We start from the raw sequence: 22,583 nt of genomic DNA, 5'->3' as shown, positions 1-22,583 counted from the left end.
AACGTATTAGCTTCTGTACCTCAGATGTAAAATAGGAATAAGTATTACTTCCATTGCTCTGTTCTTCCAAGAGTGAGAGTGGAACTAGGCAGTATTTCCAAATATAATAAAGGATTGAAGAGGGTTGCAAAGTGATGAGCCTTTGCTCCTTATTCTCATGGAGTGGCTGCCTGCAGATTTGTGACACAGTAGCAGCTGGCAGATAGGCTTTGTTGAAATTGTGGTTGACCAGCTAGCAAGGGTGTGTGATGCTCACCTAAGAACATAATTTGGATGAGACCTTGCTTTATGCTGCAGTTGGGCAAATGTGATGAAGTCTGCCCCTGAGAAGTTTCCTTTCTTCTTCGCTCTGCCGTTGAATCATTAGTTGTCCAGTTCAAGTATTCTCTAATATTCTTCAGAACTGGATGAGGTTGCACTCTCCTCATCCATTATCTGTTTCCCCCCACTTTTTAGGTCTTTCTCAGAAAAGAGGTGGAAATAGAAGAAGAAAAGCAAGACTCTAGGAGGCCCCAGGCTAGTGGTCATTCTTCATTGGGCAGAGTTGCTCCTCTTCACATGGTATGTGCCTTTATACCCCCTCTAATATATAAGCCCTTTGTTTGTGAGCCTTGGTGACTGTTTTGAGTTCTTTCAAATGGAAATAAAGGCAAACTCAATTATAGAATATGGACTGCATGCTTTCATTTTTGTCCTTGTAGAGCAGTGCAGTCAAATGAAGAGGAAGGAATGAGCCCATGAGAATTCCTTGCGTTCCTCGATAGATCATTGAAATCTCAAGGATGCAAAAAGCCTTTACAAATTAATTGTCTCTCCACAGTTTCTTTGTATATTATCTACCTATATAAGTGGAGGTGTACACATTCTGAGGTTTGGATGGAGAGCCTGCGGCTCTCCAGATGCCATTGGACTCTCACTCCCATCAGTTCCAGCCAGCCGGGTCAGTGGCCAGGGATGATGGGAGTTGTAGTCTAAGAGAGTTCAGTTTTCCCATCCTGTTCTAAGGGCTGCCTGTGTTGCGGCTGTACATTCTGACTCTGTTAAAGCATGTACAAAAAGCTACCTGAACCAAGGAAGAGCACATTCCATGAGAAGCTGCACAAGTGATTCATATATGGGATGTAGACGTAGCAACAGAAGATATCTTTCAGTGCAGTCCTGAGAACATTTGCTCTGAAATATTGCCAAGTTCAGTAGAAGTTAATCACCAATGTGCCTGCTTAGCATTGTAGCTTTCGTGATTCGCACGACACCTTTCCAGGTTTATGGGGTCTTGTCTGAAGGGGGAGCTCTCATAGCTCTTCCATGTACAGATGTGTGTTCTTTCAGTGCAGTATATAAACATGTAATCTGGGAGACCCTGGTACCAGTTTGCATTTTCTTTCAGCTAATTGGCATCCAGCGTAAAGGACCATTACCAGTTCATCACTTTCTAATGCGTCCTTTGAAGGGCCACCACTCATGCCATGAGAACATGGCATGCCATTTTGTCTGAAGGCACAAGCTAATGGGAAATGTCAGGGTATTGTGCCTGCCTCCAATCTTTCAAAGGCTGTGCCCCACCACAGTCTCTTTTTTGTGTCCTTGTGCAAAGTGTCTTCCTTGTTCATTTCCAGCTTCCCTCGCTATATCCTGCCAGACAGAAATGCAAATGAAAAAAAGTTATGGGGAAAATGTCATGGGAGGAAATTAGGTTATGCCTGGGGCATGTCCACAAGCTTATCATGCAAAAACTGAACAGGACATCATTAGAAGGGTGATAGCTTAGGCTATAAACAACTATAGATTATCAAGGACTCAGTCATCTATGCTGTAAAGTCCAGTCCCTTTAATAGTGGCTCCCCCTCCCCCTTCTTGAATAAGAATAAGAATAAGAATTATTCTTGTTTTCTATAATGTGTCTAGCCGTGATCAATTTATGAAGCTGTTGTGCTGCCCCCAATCTTGATAGGGAGCTACTTTTCCATTGCAGATATGTGTGTCCTTACTGACAACCCTATGCCACTTGCTGTCCTGTTTCTGTTCAGTCTCTTCTGTTTTCATTCCATATTTGTATTCTGAGACATTCCCATGCCAAACCTCTTGGCTTTCATTCAGGTCTCCTTTTTGGATGCCCCTACACTACAACTGGTTCGACAGTGTTGGGGGCCCTCTATGGGGCGATGAGAATTCTTTGCTAGACATCTTTTGCTCTAGAGTCAGTGAACCCCTGTCTGAACCCCTGAAGAACTGCTGCCAGTCAGTGTAGATAGTGATGAACTAAGGTGGACCAATGGTCTGACTCAGAATAATGCAGCAGCTTCTGTCTCTCCCCCTACCACCTAGTTTACATACACTTACGGAAAACTTAGGGATGCAGGTGGCGCTGTGGGTTAAACCACCGAGCCTAGGATTTGCCGATCAGAAGGTCAGCAGTTTGAATCCCCGTGATGGGGTGAGCTCCTGTTGCTCGGTCCCTGCTCCTGCCCACGTAGCAGTTCAAAAGCAAGTCAAAGTGCAAGTAGATAAATAGGTGCCGCCCCGGCGGGAAGGTAAACGGTGTTTCCATGTGCTGCTCTGGTTCGCCACATGACCCGGAAGCTGTATGCCGGCTCCCTTGGCCAATAAAGCGAGATGAGTGCCGCAACCCCAGAGTCGGTCTCGACTGGACCTAATGGTCAGGGGTCCCTTTACCTTTTACCTTACAAGAAACTCATCTCCAGGAATCATTGAGAGGGGTGAAACTGATCATTAAACTGGATTGAAACCAGCTTGTGTTTGCAGTGTAGACCTACCCTTAGCATGAACTTTGTTGGGAATATGCGCCCAAGCTTTAATTTTAAAATTGTTATATTTCTGAGTCGTGCTCTTCATGCATCATGAACTATTTCCCTCCTGACTTACACCTTCTCTGCTTGAAGGTCTCAAATCGTATCTTTCATAAGTGCTCTGGTATGTGTTCTGTCAGTGTTCTGAGTTCAGTAGTGTTAAGCTTCTCTTTCCATGCTCTACCATTTAAGAGCAGCCAGTACTGACCTCTCTTCCTGCAGTGGGATTTGAGATACTGTTTACAAATTTAGCCCTCCATGGTAGTTTGCAGCTGGACCTTGGGCTGAGCTTGGAGGAAAGCCATTTCTGCAGTTGGCTGACCTTAGCGGTCTTGGAGTGGTGACAGAACATTGCATCATTTCTGACCACAAGAACAAAGCCTGGAAGAAATCCAGACTTTCTCCCACTTGATGAGTTACTTAAAATAAGTATCTCTCTAGACTGCTTTTGAGGAGCAGGGTCTGAGCTCATTCGTAAGGCAGGCAGACAAAAAGTCTCCCTGTTTGTTCAGGAGCTCTTTTACCTGAGGGCTGGGAGTTTTGCAGAAATAGGTTTACTTCTGCCGAACCTGAGAGAGGCAGGATGAGATGAAGTTAAAGATAGGGCCTTTCCTCTTCTATGTTTTGCTTAGATGATGCCTTAGGCTTGATCCCTGGCACCTTAGTGGATCTCGAGTAGCAGTGCCAGGAAAGAACTTGTAGAGAGTTTTGTCTTCAACTATACCACCAGCCTTGTCCATATGTGCTGAGAAAGATGAACCATTTACTCACTGCATACAAGATTCTTGCAGTGAACAGATAATACAAAAACACTGAAGGATTTCAGTGGAAGCAAGCTTTAAAGGTACAGTGCGTACATAGCCTAAGACTCTATCTTGTTGATCAACTTACTTCAGAAGGCCGTCAGTTCCAAACCCCCCTGAAGCTCAGTTAGGGCATTGCTGCTTCCCCTTTATCAGACGTGGACCAAATCTAAACAAACTTTTTCTTTCCCTCTGTTTCTCTCTCCTAGATGTCAAGCTGTGCTGTTGCAGGTCCCTGGAAGGAGAATGTCAAGAACATACAGGCAGGCAAAGTAGCAGGGCTGAAGCCTTGCCTCCAGAGCAGCCCAGGGCTGGCCGACCTTTCCAAATGGAGCCCTCACATAGCTCAGTTCAACTGTGACATGATGCAGGTAAAAGAAAATGGGATTGGCAGAGGAACAAATCCCCTTCAGTCTCTCGGTAGAGCAGGAACATGTTCTTCTCTTCTTTCCCATACTACAGTAGAAAGGAAGGGAAGGCAGCCTTTTCCTTGCCAAAGGTCTTTCCTCTGTTAAAGTGAGAGGAACGTGCAGACGGAAGGAGACAAGGTCCCTTGGCTAGAGGGAGGCTGTTGTTATGGCATGAGGTCATCCTTGGCAGCTTGTCTTTAGGATGGAGGACCAGAGGAGAGGAGGGTCAATCCACAGATATGTGATTTCTTTCCCATCTCTTTGAGGTGAAGGGGGCACAGAATAGCAGTAGTGACATCTAGGTGATAATAAAAGTGTATTATTTTTATATCAGAATGTTTGGGTATGTAGCTTTTGTCATGTGACTTCACAGCAGCCCTGTGAGAAAGGTGGCTGTCATCCCTCTCCCTGCCAGGTGTCTTGAACCAGGAACTCTTAGCAGTGGGACTCAGCCACTTTACTTTCTGCAGCACCATGGCTGGTTGCCATGGTTGTAGAAACAGGAAGCCTGTTCCCATATGGCACTCAGGAGTTTAGCATTGGCCAGGTGACACAAGGGACCAATTGCATTCGACCTGCTCTTGTAAAGCTGCTAATTCATGCCTGGCTCTTCAATCGGAGCAGCTCAGACCAAACCCAGGCTGAGCTCTTGCACTGCACATAGCAGCTTCTTTGCTCCCCTGTTTTCCAGCTCTTGCTAATCCCAAGCACATAGCTGGAACATGTCTCAGTGCTTGTAGACATGACTATGAGCTTTGTAACTGAAGAGCAGTGTAGTATGGGTAACTACATAATTAAGATAAACTAATTCACACTTGTGCCACTCTGTCACTCACTGCTTGAAGCATCTACTTAGCATTTTTCTATTCTATGGATTGACTTCTGAAACTTCCGGGGTAGATCTGTGGTGAGGTTAACTCCAGGGCAGCCTTTGCCAACCTGACATCCTCCAGATCTTCTGGACCACAACTCTCATGAGTCCCAGCCAGAGCAGCCATCTGTTCACAACATCTGGATGCTGCTGTAGGGGAATATTGGAAGGAAGTCACCTTTTACCCGGTCAGACTGTTTGCCCATCTAGCCCAATATGGTCTTCTCATGCCGGCAGCAGCTCTCCTGTGCATTGAAGAGAGACCTTCACCATCTAACCCAAGCTTTGGTTAAAACAAACAAACAAATGATTAAAAACATTGCAATTCCACAGGATTACATGCTGTAGCAATGGGGAGTTACATGGAATAATCCTGTACTGGGTTTTCTTTAATGTCATGCCAGAACAGGCATCTTCTCCATTTTGCCCAGAGTCTCTCCTTTCTCCCATACAAAATCAGACTTTTGAACTTCCTAATGGAAGTAGAAAGAGTGCTTTCCCCAGCTGCTTGTCCAGTTCCCATCTTGGCATTTGTCTTCATGTTTCAGGCTGAGAAATGGGTGCAAGCGAAACTCCGAGACCTGAAGGATGGTTGCAGTATTCAGGAATGGGAGCGGGCAGCTCAGACGTTACAAAGAGACATGAAAGACTTCGAGAATACCATGATCAAACTGAACCAGGTACAACAAGGTCTCTGGAAGCCCCCTCTCCCCCCTGCTTTGAGTTCTTTAGGTTGCAGCACGGCTCTGAATAGAGACCTGAATCCTGTTCACCCTTGCTCCCTCTCCTGTAGTTCAGCATCTGTGTTTCCTCCTGTTTCTGCACTCTTGATTTCTAGAGTTTCTTTGAAATCAGTGCTCTGGAAAGACTGGATGACTTTTAAGTCCTGCCTCTCCATGGAATGCAGATTCCATGTTAGGGATCGTTAGGAGAGGGACTGAAAACAAAACCATCAGTGTCATAACACTTATATCTATGCCGAGAGAGCACATTTGCAACAGTGTGCACAGTTTTGATTGCATCACTTCAAGATGGTTATTATCAGAGCTAGGGGGGAAACACAGGAGGCAGTGATGGCCACCAACTTGGATGGCTTTAAAAGAAGATTAGACAAATTTGTGGAGGATAAGACCAGGGGTCAGCAAACTTTTCAGCAGGGGGCCAGTCCACTGTCCCTCAGACCTTGTGAGGGGCCAGACTATATTTTGAAAAAAATATGAACAAATTCCTATGCCCCACAAATAACCCAGAGATGCATTTTAAATAAAAACACACATTCTACTCCTGTAAAAACACTCTGATTGCAGACCGTCTGCAGGCCGGATTCAGAAGGCGATTGGGCCGGATCTGGCCCCCCGGGCCTTAGTTTGTCTACCCATGGATAAGACTATCAGTCGCTACTAGCCACAATGGCTGGGTTCTATCTCCATGGTCAGTGCCAGTATATCTCTGAATAACATTTGCTGTGAATCACAAGTGAGGAAAGTGCTGATATGCTCAGGTTATGCTTGCAGGCTTCTCACAGGCGACTGTTTGAACAGGATGTTGGGCATCATCCTGATCCAGCAGGGCTCTTCACGTTCTCTTATGTTCTTTCCCATCCATAGATGGGTGACCAGCTTACTGTCCAGTCCAACTCCAGTGCCGAGATAGCGAGGCGACTACAAACCCTGTGCGAACAGTGGCAACTGCTGAAGCAGATGGCAGCAAATCAGAGCAAAGCAGTGAGCGGACTCAGAAACTTACAAGAGTTCAACCAGAAAGCTGAGCAACTAGAAGCTTGGATCAGGCAGAAGGTATGTGCCAAAGCAGGGCCAACCCTCAGTTCCCCTGTTTCTGCAGCACGTATAAATATATATGTATGCTGCCCTGATTTCCCTTGGGATAGAAATGTAATGAATGGGTGAATAATAATGAGAGCTAGGGAAGAGCTATGCATAGCCAAAGGGAAGAGGAATTTATGTTTTGCCTACAGATTCTGGACACATATATGGAAGGATCTCCCCAGCTGGTCAGATTTTTCTGAAATCCACCTATGGAATTGACTCAATAGATTACATCTTAAAAAGAAAGCATTCAAAAAATCTTCCAAGATTTTGGAGCAAAGGTCAGAAAGATTTAGACAGTAGTTGGTTATGGCAGATGGGGAGCTAAGGTAGTCATTTCCCCATGGCATCGATAGTTTTCTTTCTCCTCTGTCTGCTGACTGCACTGGCCATCTAATAGCAATTTCCATGTGCTCTTGTCTTCGCCCCCAAATTCCATTCCATAACAAGACGTTCTAAATTCCTAGAAATCCTAAATCTTTAAAAGAGGAAAACAACCCTGAATACAAAAATAGAAGCAAGATTAATTGATTTTCATAATTTCCTTTCCATTTGGCCCTTGGGACTCTTGCTTGCCTAGATGGAGAGAGTTAGAGGGGCGTATGTAGAATCCTCTGTCTTCGCACGGCTGGAATGTAGCCTATTGTACAAAGGTTAGAGTGACACCCATGGCTCTGCCTACCTTTGCCTCTAGTCCTGCCCAGGAGGGAATATTGCCTTTGGAGTGAAAATGGTTTCCCACTCCTAGTCTACAAGTTGGATTCTAACTGTGTATTCTGAAGAAAAACCAAACCACTCCACTTGCATCTCTTAGGATTGGGATGAAATTGTAACACTGTAGTCACTGTGCCTTCAATATCTCATATAGTCTAACCATTTCCATCTGCCCCTCTAGGAAGAGAAACCTTTGCTAACTGCCCTGCTGCAAGAGAATGCAGACAAGATTCAGCTTACCCGACGCATCCTTGACTTGAAACAGGTGACAGTCTTACTGACAGTTGTGTGGGATTCTCTTCTCTGTACAGTGTTGGGGGTGTGTGGTTCTGATAGTGCTATTTTACCTGGGGTGGTTGCAGTTAGGCTTTGCATCCTACCTCAGATGATATAAATGGCATTGTAGTTCATACCTAGGTCCTATTGGGGTAGCAAGAGGGTAGCCTGGTGCAGTCCTTCATCATCTGCAAGAATAGAAAGAATAGAAAGGCGCAACTACGAAGATTTTGTCTCTCTGTTCTGGATAGTACTACTGTTTTCTCGGCCCTCCATCCCCTCCTCCCTGCAATTTGGGAATAATAATTCTTGGCCTGCATCATAGTTGTTGCAAGGATTGCTGAGATAATGTATGAGAAGTACTTGGAACACCTGAAAGCACTGTAAAAAAAAAAAAGTTGATGCTTAATTATTATCGGGAGCTCCTAAGCTCCTTTCGAAAACAACTTCTGAGTACAAGGTTTATTCTGCTGGGGCTCAGTTGGCAATGCCAGTAGTGGTTAGCTTCTTATGAGGTCATACTTTTATAGAAAGTAAGTTTATGTTATTCCTCTTCTCCCCCGTCTCTCCTCCCCTTTTCTCTCTCTCTCTCATCCAACTTAGGAGGAGCAGCAGTTCCAGGCACTGCATGAGGAAATGAACAGCCTGGCTCACAAACTTGAGAAGCAGGGGAAGAGTGAGAGCAGGAGCATTATGGCACGGCGCAAGCATCTCAATAAAATGTGAGCTAGAGCAGGATCTGGTGGGGGAAGAGAGATGGGGCATAACCAGCATGAGGATGGGCTATGGAATCATCTGACCACATTTGCTTTACTTTAACTGTCAAGGATGTGCAGGCTAATAAGCTACTTCCCCGTTCCTAAGATCCTTCTGCCCGTTTCACCTTCCAGGTGGCTGCGGCTCCAGGGGACACTGAAGGAACACCATGAGACCCTGCAGCTGGCTCTGGAAGCCGCTGCCTTCGTCCAGCAAGCAGAAGTGCTCCTTGGGGCCATCCATGCAAAGGTAGATTCTAAGAGGAGGTGGTAGGTACTTTCTAAGAACTGCATTGCTACTTGTCTCGGGGCTTAACGCCTGTTGTTTCTGTTGTAGCGGAGGAATCTCTGTGGAGTGGGGAAACAGAGGGAACCTGAAACCAGTCCAGACCTGGATGTCAGGGATATAGCTAGTCAGGTCATGGTAAGTTGGGCAATGCCCAGGAACATGACTTGGAGCCCCTCCAGATGCCCTCTTTATTAAGCATTCATCTTGAGTTGCTTACATAGAGGTCAGAGTATATCCAGTATTTCTTTATTGAGCAATGATTCTGATTTGTTTGTGGGGTGGTTATACAACAATGAGCAGCTGTCCTGCATTCATCCTGATGTGTTGATACATATTCATGTTAGCCATTTGTTCATCCCACACTTTTCAGTGCATTTTCCTGTCACTTTCCAAACTACAAAAATTCTTGATTCTTTTAAAAAATGGTTTTGGGATAGAGCAGCAGAGTGCTTTGATCCACTTTAATTGCACAAAACCAAATTTCTGGTATGTGCTTGAATCCCTTCCACAAAATAATGACAGTCTGGTGGCATGTTTAAAGAAGATGTGAGGGGTGGGCAAAGGTTTTTTTAAAAAAAGATTTGTAGGCATGTTCATTTCTCCCTTAGTTTAGAGAACAACTTGTCATCCTGTAAATAATGAACTAAGCAAGATGGCTTGGACTCAAAAACTGATATCCAGCTGAAGTACCAACATCTGGTATATATCCTACCCCTCCACTGCTGGAGTGATTGTATCCAAAGTGAGGTGCTCATGCTGGCATTCTGAAAGAAGCTCAGTTTTCAGCAGAAGCTCCTGAATGCTGAGGAATGATCCACAAGAAAGGGAGTTGAATCCTGCATTGTCACGCGTTTGCATCTTCTTTGGAGGCAGTCTCTAGATTAGACATGCACAACTTGTCACCCATTAAGATGCATGGTAGCCCACCAGGGACTGAACAAACCACTTGGTTTTAGGGAACCAGGGGCTACTAGTCATTATAAGCTACATGATATGTATAGCTAGTGAGGATATCATAGAATCATAGAATCATAGAGTTGGAAGAGACCACAAGGGCCATCGAGTCCAACCCCCTGCCAAGCAGGAAACATCTTGATGGGTCAGGTTAATTTAAGCCAAGTGACCAGTTGTCACTCCTGCTCACTCATTCATTGCCAGCCTTTTTTGCCACCCAGATGCTGGATGTGACCGTGTCCCAGTTGACAAGCCTCCATCCCAGCCTAGTAGCACGAGTCTCTCTCAAGCATCAAGATGTGAAGGAGAGCTGGGCCCAGCTCCAGCAGTTATTGAGGTATTTGCTGAATGCCTAATTTTTTTTCTCTCTGCATGAGGTGGATCCTGAGCTGGTTAATGTTTATATTTAGCAAATGTCTCTAATTTGGGCACGCCAGAGCCATTGTTGACAATACTACTACCATTTTCTGTTTTGCTGTGCGCCTTTAACAGGAGTGTGGTATACAGAAACTAAGCAGGTGAGGAATCTACTGTGCCTGGAAAAGCTTTGCATGCTACTGATATTAGATGCACAGGAGCAAAACTGCTAGGAAAAGGTGGCAACCCTGACAATGTCCCCCCCAAAAAAAATTTCATTCTGTTGGAACAAGGTACTATGCATGGTAGTTTGATCACAGTTTTTTGAGGTTGTAGGCCTTCAGGCAATGCATTTGTTTAGATTTTTAAGTTATGAATATGCAGCCTATATGTGTGAGTGCTGAGGGTGGCATCTGTTTCTCTCTACCAGTCAAGGCAAAAGACAGTTTAGGAAGTAAAGGGAAGTCCCCTCTTTTGCTTACCATCAGCACCTACTTACTATCTTCCTTGATGTGAGTAACTTGAGGAAACTTTCACCCAAAGTTAATGTGGACTCTGGAGACTGAGATGGCCTCTGCTCCAGCAACAAGGCTAAGCCAGCAGCTCTGTTACTATCACTGTAACTTCGGGATGCTCTACCCAAGACATTCCTTTCTCAACAAAAGCTGAAAGCATAATGAAAGCTGAAAGCATAATGTGTCAGAATAAAACAACCTGAGAAAGCTGAAAACAGTTGGGTTAGGTGCATAAGCCTGAGACACTCTACCCTGGAATACTGGATTTCTTCAAGGATGTCTGCATTTATTCTGTGATGATTATCATCTCTCTTTTTTGCCCTTTTCTGTTCCCTACTCTAACAGTTTTCTTTGTTTTTTCACCTCTCTGCTTCGCCTCGCTCCCATTGCCCCACTACTGGCTTCGACCAGGAGATCAATTGATTCCCCGAATCGTGAGCAAGTGAAGATCATGTCCAACAGTGCAGGGAGAGAGGCTGGAGGAAAACCTGTATGGGAGGTAAGAAAAGTATTCAAGAAAACACCTCAAGATCTCCTGGGTACTGTGCGTAGATGACCAGCCTCAGAGCACCCTCCATTTGTGAGGCATGTCTCATGGGTAAAAGTTACCTCTGGAGAAAATGTTTCATGTGTGGATGCATAGCAACAGGCAAGACTAGTCTGTCAATCTCAGGTGGCCACACTTGGGCCAGAACTGGTGGTTCAAGTGTCCCAGCAGACAAGGAGGGTCTCTGTAGCCTTCTCAGCTGTAGCCTTCTTGTTATAACATGGTGGTGCTTAAAAGCCCAAGCCAGTGCAATTACTTTTTATGGTGAGGAAAAGCAGAGAGGAGTGCTATGTACTCTCGCCCTGAATTAGTAAAGAAGACCACTGGTGATTGCTGCTAAGCAGTGGCCTGTTTCCTTTACCAATATCCCAGAACAGACTTCATGCTACTTAAGTTTTTTTGGCCTCAGCCAAGCTCTAACACAAGAACGTTGCAGCTGGCAAAGGCGAGGAAGAGGAAGAGGATGGTGAGTGGCAAATTCATCCCCCTTTCTCCCACAAGGTGGCACCTGGGAAGAATGCAAAATGCTTGGCATTGGGCCAAGAGCTGGATTAAGACAGATCTCTGGGAACTGGTTCCATAATTTTGGAGCCACTTCAGAGTTCAGACAAGGTCCTGCCCAGAGTCTTACCTCTCAGGATTCTGAGCAAAATATATTCTTACTCTTCTTTTAACCCTAGATATGGAAGGACATCCAAGGAAGCCAAGAGGGCAACACAGACTCACCAGGCAAGGAGGCCATCACCAGTGACAGCAGGAGGTATTGGCACACACAGTGCTTTCCTGGGAGAGGAAAGCTGGGGGAAAGCTATGTGGGAAGTGGTGAGGAGAAACTGGGACTGGGCAGGGTAGAAGTTGCTTACTGGGATCTGCTTTGTTGCTTAGCAACAATTCACTATGGGAAAGAATTTGTCTCTTACTCCTAGCGGAGGGGTTGGCCCTTTGAAGTTGAATGGGTTGGGGGGGGTCCCTGTGGTCTTGGCACTAAGCCCAGCCTCGTTATGGGTAGATGCTGGGAGCTCCACAGAAAAACAATGAAGCTGTGAGGTTGAGCCCACCACCCAGTGGCTTCTAATTGAATCTAAGTGGCACCTGCAACAAAACGCTCAGTTCAGCGTTGCAGTCAGTCATGCCCCCTTCCATTCAAGTTTTCCTGGTTTTCTATCACTCTCTTCAGTTGTCAGCATTCCATGGCCACTGAGCATGCTCAATCCTCATTTGGCTGGGTATATATATATTTGTACTTCTGTAAACCTCGTGGTTCTCCTGAGCCTGCTGGTACTTCCCCATTGAGCATGGATGCTTTGGTTACATTAGGAACTGCACTCAGAGAATTGAGTCCACTATTGGTTATAGAATGCAAACTGCCTTTGCTTCAAATAACAAAGAATCTTAAAGACTCCCACATTTATTATAGCAGAAGCTGTCATAACAAATTTGTCAGAGTGGAATTCAGTGTTGCATTATTATGAACATTCCATCTACGCAAGCATTTCTGGAGGAGACGATCCCTCCCTCTCCTAAAGGGCTGTCACATGGAAGATGAAGCAAGTTTGTTTTCTCCTGCTCCGGCTTCAACTAACAAGGAAGATTCCAACTAAAAACCAGAAAGAACTTTCTGGCAGTAAGAGCAGTTCAACGGTGGAACAGACTACTCAGGAGGTGGTGGGCCTTCCTTCCTTGGAGGTTTTTAAGCTTAGGTGAATCCTACCCAGTATTTAAAGTACAAAAAATACCCCCAACAGAGTAATATGGCTACACTTCTGAAAAGCCATTAAAATGTGTTGTGTTTTAGGGTGATCTCGGTATGTATAAATGCTTGCTTGCTCTTGCTCTCTCTCTGTCTCTCTTTCTGTGGTGTTTCGCACATGTGTACTTGATGTGGCAATTATCAAGCAATGAATTGGAATATATGGCCTCACCCTAATTTTCTGTCTTCTGCAGGAGGAAGAAGAAGCTTCTCTGGCGTTCAAATGCCTTGAAGGACCTGCCCCAGCAGGAGGCACACCTTCAGGACTTCTGCCAGGTCGCTGATGGGGTAATGTCTCTCTGCAAGCTTCACCAAATCCCCAAGTCTTTGTCATTCTGCAGCCCACATAGATTCCCTTACTGTGGTAGCAATTCTGGCTTCCCTTGGGCTGCTGGTAGGCTGCCACTTGGCTGAAGAACAGGCCTAGTCTACAAGCATAGCTGAATGAGGTGGTTATCAGAAATCAAAAGCAAAATGTTGACAAATTTATTTTTAAACCTTGAGTTAATGAAGAGGAATCTTGTGTTTCAAATACCCAAGTATTTAAGCAGGTTTGTAGAATTAAGGTGTGTTTCAATTAGGACTGTTGTGGGTGGTAAGAATAAGGGAGGCCTGAGAGAGGCCTGTTCACCAGGGATGCTCCCAATTCCTGCCCAGCCTAGGGTTGCCACCTTTGTTTTGGCAAAATACATGACAGAGTGGGGAGGGGCAGTTGGGGTGTGTGTGATTCCCACTCCCCCATGCTAAAGTGACTTCAAAGCAATCCATTATAATCTATTGCAGCCTGACAGGATGGCCCCTCTGGAATTTGACTCACACACACACATTTGTAAACCTGTCTGTGCTTGGCTACCCAGAGATTAAATACATGACCTTTCACACACCCTTTCAAGCACATGCATTTGGAGAGGATCCCTAACTTGGCAGAGAGATACAGGGAGAGAAGAGACCTGAAATACAGGACAAAACTGTATCAATACAGGATGTAGCATCTTACATTGAAATATAGGACAATCCTGTATTATACAGGACAGGTGACAACTCCTAGCCCAGCCTGACAAAGGCATTTTCTGGGTCCCATAAAAGATTTCGTTTATTTTTTGCATTTCTATCCCATCTTGTTCTCCAAGGAATTCAAGATGGTATTCATAGTTCTCCCTCCCCTCATTTAATCCCCACAGCAACACTTTGAAGTAGATTAGGCTGAGAGGCAGTGACTGGCCCAAGATCACCCTGTGAGCTTCTTGCCTGAGTGGGGATTTGAACTCTGGTCTCCCAGGTCCTAGAGTCTAACCTACAACCACTACACCACACTGGATCTGTTAATACCTCCCCAACAGGGACAATGGCTTCTACTCTTAGAGTATATCTGAGGAGGAAGCTGAACAAGTGGGGGCCATGGCTCAGTGATGGAGTGCATGCTTTTCATTCTGAAGATCCTAGGCTCAGTCCCCAGCATCTCCAGTTAAAAGGCTTTCTGGTAAAGGGGCTAGAAAACACACACACATACCTCAGACCCTGTAATTCAGCTGCCTATCACTAGATGAAACTGGAGTAGATGGTCCAGCAGTCTGACATGGCTTCAATCAGATTCATATATTTGAATTTTATTTATACCAAAAAAAAGTATCCTGCTTTTCCCCTTCAAAAAGTCAGTGCAACTCGCAATGTTTTAAAAAGGCATAAAAATAGCAACCCATCATTAAAACATAATTACCAGGTTAAAAGCAGCACCCAAGGGCCAAAACTAATCACCAATAAATCAAAGCATGAAGTAATGAGCTGTCCGAACATATATAGAGAGGATGATAAGTGAGCATCCTGGGGCAAAGAGTTCCACATATGCAGAACCACCACAGTGGGAGCCCTTTTCTTCATATGTCCTAAAGGCATGTGTGTGCTGTACATCTTAGGAGCTACACAGGTGGAGTCCTCAGATGGAAGATGCCCTTGAGGAACTGGAGGGTCTCTGGGAGGAACTGAGAAGGCGGCACCAAGAGAATGGCGTGGCCCTGAGGGAGATTGATACAGTGAGTAGTGGCTGCCACTGGAAAGGGTGTCTCACCTTTCCCTTTTGGAAACACGGTGTGCCAGTCTTTCACATCCTGTGATCTCGTGGCACTGCATGTTTCTCCACCCTTGCTGGCAACAACCAAATGATGCAGCGTGGAGGCAAATGAAATCTACGCCATCGGCAGATGAGACGAATTATGCTAGACATTAATGAAAGGTTTTGGGGTGGAAGGGAATGAGACAGCTGCCGTCCTTTGGAGCTGCTCTATGTTGTGGGTAACATGTAGTCTCAGCCTCACTCAAAAGACCCTAGCAATTCTAATATTTGTAGCTCTATCCCTGACAGAGGTCACATTTCCTGTTTAGTTGGATTGCTTGCCTGTCATCCATGCACTGAAAAGTTTAGCCGTAGGGAACAGATTATTTGTGGTGTAGTGTTCAGTTTTCTCCCACAGTTAGACATTTGAACTTTGGGATTAGGATACACTCTTTTATTTATTTAAGAAAGTTGTTTGCCATCTTTCAGGGCGAAGACCTTCTCTTGCAGAGGACAGTGTGCAATCACTTTCTTGTCATATTCAGGCTGGGGGGGCTGCCTTGCTCATGCCACTCCTTTCTATTTGCAGGCTCTGCGGTTGGTTGGGGAGGTAGAAGAGGCTGAGTGTTGGCTAGAAACTGTGCTAGGCTTGCTCTCTGAGCCGGAAGCAGCAACAGCAGCAAAGAACCTTGAGGACCTCCATGGGGACCTAGAGAAGGTTGGCACCCTGGAGAACCAAGTGGAGGCGTGGCATATTAAGCTTCAAGCCCTGCAGGAGGAAATGAAAATGGACTCCTCCTCGGAACACACAGCAGCTGCAATGATTCATAGAAAGATGGAACGAGTGAAGGAAAAGTGAGTTCTTGGGAACAAAAGAGTGTTCTCTGTATGGAGGTGGTCTAGGAAGGAGACTTGGCTTCTGAAAAGCTGTAGAAGGAGAAGAGGTTACTTCAGGGCGGAAGAATGGTTTCAAAGGAATAGATGCAGGCAACCAAGGAGGAGGAGAGAGCCAGGGTTGTAGTTTTTTAAGTTTCCCTTGTCTTAGGAGCATAGGAAGCTGCTTTCTGCTGAGTCAGTCCATCTAGCCCAGTATTGTCCTCACACTATATAAGCAGCAGTTCTCCGGGATTTCAGACAAAGATGCTGGGGATCAAACCTAGGTTCCTCTGCATGCAGAGCAGATGTTCTACCACTGAGCTGTAGCCCGTGTCATTCTAGACCTATCTCTCATCTCCATCAGCTTTGTCTGTCCAAATTGAAGCAGGTAGCATTGCTCTCGTGAAATATGCTTTCAGGAAAATGTCATGGTTTCCTTCCCAGGTTCGCCTGTGTGCAGGAGGCTCTCCAGCGCCGAACATCAGACTTGAAAGATGCCCTGGTTTTAACTGAGTTCTTGCAGAATGTGCATATGGAAGAAATGCTGAGTCACAGGAACCAAGTACAGGTGAGAAGCAGAGAAGACCTGGACCAGGGAAGGGAAGAACGAGGTGATGTGCAGAGGTGTGGTGTGAGTCAGACCATTGGTCTGCCCAGCTCACTACTGACCATGCTGACTGGCAGCAACTCTCCAGGGTTTCAGATAGGGAGTCTCTCCCAGCCTGCAGGTGCAAGGGATTGAACCTGGGACCTTTTATTTGGAAAGGAGATGCTCTGCCACGGAACTACAACACTTCCCCAGAAGGCTCAGAGTTCAAAAATAACAAGCAAGGGGTTTCTCTCTTTATGTTTAGTTTGAACAATGAGGGAGCATGGCGCTGAAGGGACACACATCTCCATAAAAATCCCTTGTGCTGCATTGTATCTAAGTGGTCAGATTAGTGACACAGGAACAGTTTGCGTGACTCCTCTGTTTGGGTTCATGTGATTTCAGTATGGTATGCCATCCAAATTACTGTGGATGGTAATGGCTCTGTACAGCTGAGTTCTGTCACTATTCTAGCTCTGGTCACATTTAGTCATGAAACCCCTAACTATAATGCCACAAACTGCAACTCTTGACACTGTTGGTGAATTGGCTACTGCTGCTTATTGAGGCCTGATCTTACTGATATCCACTGGCAAGTATCTGGGCCTTCAGCGAGGTGGCAGAAGTTAGCTTCCCATCTAAACATACTCAGGACTTAAGATCAGTGTTAGAAATTTAAGACACTTTTATTTCAATTTGTTTTTAGTTTATAAACCTAGTTTCATCGCTGCCTGTTTTTAATACATAACATCTTTTACATTTGCTGGTGTTGGGTCTTCATTAGTTTGAAATGTTGGTTATATCACATGTTCTTTGTTGCTGCTTTTAGAAATTGGGTGTTGGCTCTGAGTTATATTATTAGTAGATTGCATGGTTTTATTTATTATTTTGATGTACGTTGTAGTAGATACAATTAGTAGCAGAACAAAGATTTAACCAAATCTATTATCATTATTAATATCATTAATATTAATATTAATATTGAGTGGCTTTAGTCAAGCCTCTCTCTTGAAGTTTCACTTTCCTTCTCTGTAAAGTAGGAATCATGGCAATTTGCTCAGAAGACTTCTGTGAGAGAATTAACAGGTGGCCTGTCTAGATTGGTACCCAATATTATTCATGTACTTGTTTTGCTTTAGGCAGTGCCGAACCAGCTAGGCTCCCAAGAGCCTCTGCAGCTTCTCATAGCCCAGAGTGCTCAACAGCTGAGCAATGAGGACATGAACAGGTCACTGGAGGAACTGCAAGAAGCAGTGGACATGCTGAACAGTGTTGTGAAGGAGCGCGAGCGGGCCATGGAGGCAGTGACCAAGACAGAGAATCTGAAGTGCTTTGTGCAGGCCTTGTCAAGTGGGGAGGAAACTAAGGTAGGAGAGGGTTAAGAGGGGCTGCGTGCTAAAAAAAATCCCTCTTCCCTAGTGGTTAGAGGTGGAAAGCCTGGACCACTCCACCCTTCAGTGTTGGTTATTGCATTTGGGCAAGAAGCTACAAAATCTTCTTGTTTCATAGAGGTGGACTGACCACCTATTAAATGCTACCAGCACTACTCTGTTGCAGTTCCAACTTTGGTTTGGTTGTCCAAGCAGCCTGTAGCACAGAGAACTGTTTCTCAGTGTCGCCTTTCTTTTTTCAATTTTTCAGCTGGCCTGGGTCACCTCACGGATCAAGACAATGAGGAACAGAGCAGAAACACTGGCTCAGGACATAATGCAGGCAGAGAGAAGCTTTGCCACAGTGAAGAGTGAGGCAGATCTTCTGGAGCTGCAGGGGCTCACGGAAAGGCAGAAAGAGATAGAGGTGAGATCAAAAGGCTATTTGAGGGCTTGTAACAAGCACCCCATATAACCAGTGTTTGCTCATGGCAATGTTGGAGGAGTACTAAATCAGGCATTACACACACCTTGGAAGTCTGTTCTTCCACCCAGCACCATTGTAAATTGCAGGTTGAGATTGTTATGCAGGTTTAGGTTTGACCATCGGTTCTGAGCTCTCACTTTTTAAAATGGGTCAGCATAGATCTGATGTTTGATGATACTGCCCTGTTGTTTGTTTGGCTTCCTAAAGCCAGTTGGGAGTCTCATGCTTGTTTTTAGATTGGGCAAGCATTTACTATTGGGAAGGAGCCAGGAGTTCCCCATTTGAAAGCCCTATTGCTAGCCTGAATCCTGCGGTCTTGTATTTCATAGAGTGAAATGTCTAGCCTGGAAGGGGACATGGAGAAACTACAAAGAGCCTTCATTGAGCTGGAAGATTGCTGTTTGATGGAAATACCAAATGAGTCCAGAAGAATCAGTGAAACATTGGAGGCTTGGAAAGATCTGCAAAAGCTGGTGTCGGGAAATGCAGTTCATGGACAGCAAGCCGCTCATTTGCGACAATTCTTCAGAGCTTATTTAGCCATTATGTAAGTCAGTAGACCTTAGTGGACTCTTCTTGTCCGTTGAAAGTTTGTTTTGCAATGTCTGACTCACCCATTTGTGATATTAAGCCCTCATCTGGAAGCACCCCTTGTTTTCAATTGCGCTTGGGGACTATCCATCTTATCTACTTTGAAGTCAGTCCAGCAAGCTTGAGTCTCAGCATCAATTCTAACTCCCGTCCACACCTGGATGGGGTGGAGGTGGGGCAGGGTGGAAGTGAGGTTTGGGACCTTGCAGGGGTACCTGCGCAACCAGGTGGTAGCTCCCCCTGGTGCACCTGTGAAGGGCTGAGCTTGCTGCTGTCTCAGCCCAGCACCATCCAGGCAAGCGGCAGCAATGCCTGCACTGAAATGGCAACTCCAGCCCACCAAATATGCTCTTACTGAAATTGGATGCAACTTCAGGGTAGCACGTCACAACTTATCTTGGTGCAGTTACACATGCCCTGGATGTTGTGATTTAGCTGCAGATTTCCTGAGTATTTACTCCTCTTTGCCAAGACTGGTGATTTGCTTGTGAGAGGTAACACCAACTTTTCCATGGAAAGGCTTAGTGTGTAGATTTTGCCACAATGGAAGCAGCCCTTAGTGCAGGCATCCCCAAACTCGGCCTTCCAGATCTTTTGGGACTACAATTCCCATCATCCCTGACCAATGGTCCTGTTAGCTAGGGATGATGGGAGTTGTAGTCCCAAAACATCTGGAGGGCCGAGTTTGGGGATGCCTGCCTTAGTGGTTAACAAAGAGAGAGAGAAACTATTTTTACTGGGACACATCTTTTTAATACGGCTTTAAAAGGCCTGGGGAAATGGTATGTATCTTAACTGTATGCAACTACTTGAAAGACAAAGCTGTCTAGAGGCTGAGACAACTTGATGCAGAATAGGTTTTTATTGGGATTCTGCCAGGTTTCTCTATCAATTGGTAAGTACCCTGATCTGCAGCTTTGTTGGAAGGGTAGAGGATAAATTGAGCTGCAGTTTTGTGAGGTGTTAAGACACATTTCTTCTGGCCATATTCATAGTTGCTCCTCCTTCCTTGACTCTCCAGCTCCTGGACAGAGGATACTCGGGCACAGATCTTCTCTGAGACGATGAGTACCCACGGTCTCTCAGAGGCTCAGTGGGAAGACCTGGAAAGGAACATGGAGACTAAGTTCAAGGAGTTTGAGGAGCTGGCAGCAGTTGGATGGAAACTGGTAGCTGAGGAGCACAGCTTGAGCGAGACAGTAAGTGTGGCAGGCCATGATACGCAAACTGCCTACATGCCTGCAATATCCTTTGGGGAACAACCTCCCATCCCACCTCACTTCCCTTTTCTTTCTTTGCCATCACTGCTTTTGAAAGGGAGGAGGCAAAGCATCTCATCAGGTGAGTGGGAGCTAGACATTTGTTCCAACTGTTTGTCATCCTGAGGGATGGCCCTGACTGAGAGCTGTACCTAGAAGAGAAAAGAGAGGAATTCACCATGTGGCCTTTTTTCCTCCTTTCATTTCTTTCTCAGTTTTGTTCTGTCTTTTTAGATAAAGGAGCGAATGGAGGAGCTACAAAGCATGCTGGGATGGGTGATGGTGCGCTGGAGAGCACAGAGTTCCCAGAAGGACCCTGGCAGTAAGAGTGATGGCAGGGAGACTCAGAATGGCACGCTGAACATGACCGAGCACTGCCAAGTTAGTATGCAGCCCCTGAGTGGCAATACTAGAGCTAAACTTGAAAAATAGCTTGGCCTGCACTGCACTGTGTATTTATTGTGGAATAGCTATGCTTTGTTCACTCAGTTTTTATGGGGCATCTGCACAAAGTTATAAACAAAACACCCCCCTTTCACGTTTTCTCTTTTTAGCTTCCTTCCTCTACCACCCCCACACCAAGCTTAGAAATCTGTCTTATTTTAAACTTGGTGGAATACCTACACAATTTCCCCATGTGTATATTATCTATCTTGTTGCTATTCTGCCTCATAAAGACCTGTATATTTTTTTGCATAAATTTTTATTTGCCTTTCTATAACATACCAAGCAATACATATTGACATAATCTCTGGCTGCTGTTCACACACACACACACACACACACACACACACACACACGTGAGTAGAGGGAATTTTAAGCTTCATGTATTGGTCTTTAGGTGGGGGAGATGCCATTTTAACAGGAAATCCTAGAATTAACAAAGAAGCTGTCGCTGCAATTTCATTCTTCATTGTATTACCTTACTCCACAGATTAAAGTAGTTCCTGAATCAGGTGTGGGTGAAGCAAATGGTATCCTAAACTCCTGTGTTTCTGAGAGGCCTCCACTCACCCTCAGCTCCCTCCAAAATGGTTCAGCAGCACAGCAAGAGAGCAAATCGGTCTCCACTGCAGTGCTGTCTACCCTGGATGTTCTTCCAGGGCACAGGCAGAGTCTGGAAGAATTGGAGAACCACTTGCCCTTTGAGATGGACGTCCCGAAGGAGACTCTGATCCTAGAACCCTTGGAAACCCCTGTGCTGCTGGTGCCCCAGCCAGGCCCTGGCAGTCTGGGTGGCACAGTGAACTTGATACTGAGCATTGGGAAGAAAGCAGGGAGAGAGGCCACAGGAAGCCAGGTTGGAGCAGCACCATCAATGGGACCGGAAACCTTGCACAAGGTACGTTGCCCTTTACTTTAGGCGTGACATTGATAGAGCTGTTTGCTATCTCCAGGACATCTAATAAGTGCCCCTGTGGCAAAGGGAGGCAGTGTTTTCATGATGCAAAGTATTGCCAAGTGTCCAGGCAGGACAGAAGTGGGGTGTCAAGTGAGGGAGTGCCAAGCTTAAAGGCTAAGGCTTGCAAGTGGAGAACTTCTAACTTCCCTGTGAGCATTAAGATGTTAATGGACACTCTGAATCAGGGAGACTGTTGCTTTTTTACTTCTCGTTTAAGCCACTGCCAGGCGTGCAGTTCTAGAGCTTCCTTTTCATGGGTCAGGCACTGATTTTGCCCTTTTCTTCCTGGCTTTTGCAGGTCATCCTTGCTATTCCTTCACTTTTATTTTTTATTTTTTGTCTCTCTCTTTCCTAAAAATCCAGCTCTCTGAAACTAAATCCTCAGCCTGTAAAGCTTTCTGGAAACGTTGCCAGGGGCTTTTAGGAAGTACTTTGGGTAGTTTAAAGAGAAAGAAAAGGCCACCCCGCCAGCATGCAGAAGAGGTAACATGGAGCAGTGGGGGAGAGAGAATGGACGATGAAGCATGTCAGACTGAGAGTGGTTGCATGGTGCAAGGAAACCTTGACTAACTCATCCAATAGCCTCCTTCAAAAGGCAGCTCCTAAATTAGGAGAGGGAAACGCTCCAGGTGTGACTTGGCTATCGTCCTTGACCATTGGTCTGGCTAGCTGACTTGGGACTTAGCAAGTTGGAGTCTCAACAGCTTTGTTCCCTTCTCCTATATCACTTAAATGGCATCTCCAAAATGTTAAGAGGTCACAGAGATGCCGTGTCTCTCCTTTCCAAGGCTATGATGAATAGGCTAGATATGCATTCTGTGCTTGCACCTGTACTCCTGAGGAGATGCCCCCTTTAGGAGAAACTCCTTCAAATATTTTGTGACTTTTCCTGTCATGTGCAGCACAAAATGTGGATTCTGTACCTTTTAAGAGAATTTCAGCTGGCACAACTTGGTCATGTCATATTATTGCCAGGAGTCCCCCTTTCTGGAATATTCTTAGAGGCACAGGACCATCCAGACAGACAAACCAGAGCTTAAATGTGCAGCCAGCACAGTGGAATATGGAGATGTCTTCCTCAGCAC

At 45.5% G+C, this 22,583-nt stretch overlaps 1 protein-coding gene across 1 annotated transcript in view; it reads left to right on the top strand.

Annotated features, from left to right (window-relative positions):
- LOC309528626 (uncharacterized protein) overlaps positions 1 to 22,583 on the top strand; it is a 62,604-nt gene that overhangs the window by 5,002 nt on the left and 35,019 nt on the right. Inside the window, exons 2-23 of the mRNA XM_082216220.1 lie at positions 457 to 561; positions 3,820 to 3,981; positions 5,440 to 5,571; positions 6,499 to 6,687; positions 7,613 to 7,696; positions 8,311 to 8,429; positions 8,598 to 8,712; positions 8,800 to 8,886; positions 9,927 to 10,042; positions 10,989 to 11,076; positions 11,805 to 11,884; positions 13,069 to 13,162; positions 14,788 to 14,904; positions 15,514 to 15,779; positions 16,245 to 16,368; positions 17,529 to 17,756; positions 18,031 to 18,186; positions 18,576 to 18,793; positions 19,859 to 20,036; positions 20,331 to 20,477; positions 21,031 to 21,438; positions 21,862 to 21,981. Coding sequence (XP_082072346.1) covers positions 457 to 561; positions 3,820 to 3,981; positions 5,440 to 5,571; positions 6,499 to 6,687; positions 7,613 to 7,696; positions 8,311 to 8,429; positions 8,598 to 8,712; positions 8,800 to 8,886; positions 9,927 to 10,042; positions 10,989 to 11,076; positions 11,805 to 11,884; positions 13,069 to 13,162; positions 14,788 to 14,904; positions 15,514 to 15,779; positions 16,245 to 16,368; positions 17,529 to 17,756; positions 18,031 to 18,186; positions 18,576 to 18,793; positions 19,859 to 20,036; positions 20,331 to 20,477; positions 21,031 to 21,438; positions 21,862 to 21,981 — 3,333 coding nt within the window. The remainder of the gene's footprint in view (positions 1 to 456; positions 562 to 3,819; positions 3,982 to 5,439; positions 5,572 to 6,498; positions 6,688 to 7,612; positions 7,697 to 8,310; positions 8,430 to 8,597; positions 8,713 to 8,799; positions 8,887 to 9,926; positions 10,043 to 10,988; positions 11,077 to 11,804; positions 11,885 to 13,068; positions 13,163 to 14,787; positions 14,905 to 15,513; positions 15,780 to 16,244; positions 16,369 to 17,528; positions 17,757 to 18,030; positions 18,187 to 18,575; positions 18,794 to 19,858; positions 20,037 to 20,330; positions 20,478 to 21,030; positions 21,439 to 21,861; positions 21,982 to 22,583) is intronic.

Source organism: Podarcis vaucheri, assembly GCF_965113315.1.
Source record: "Podarcis vaucheri genome assembly, chromosome: 3".
Taxonomy (NCBI): Eukaryota; Metazoa; Chordata; class Lepidosauria; order Squamata; family Lacertidae; genus Podarcis; species Podarcis vaucheri.
Note: the sequence above shows the minus strand (reverse complement) of the source record. Positions and strands in the feature narration are given on the sequence as shown.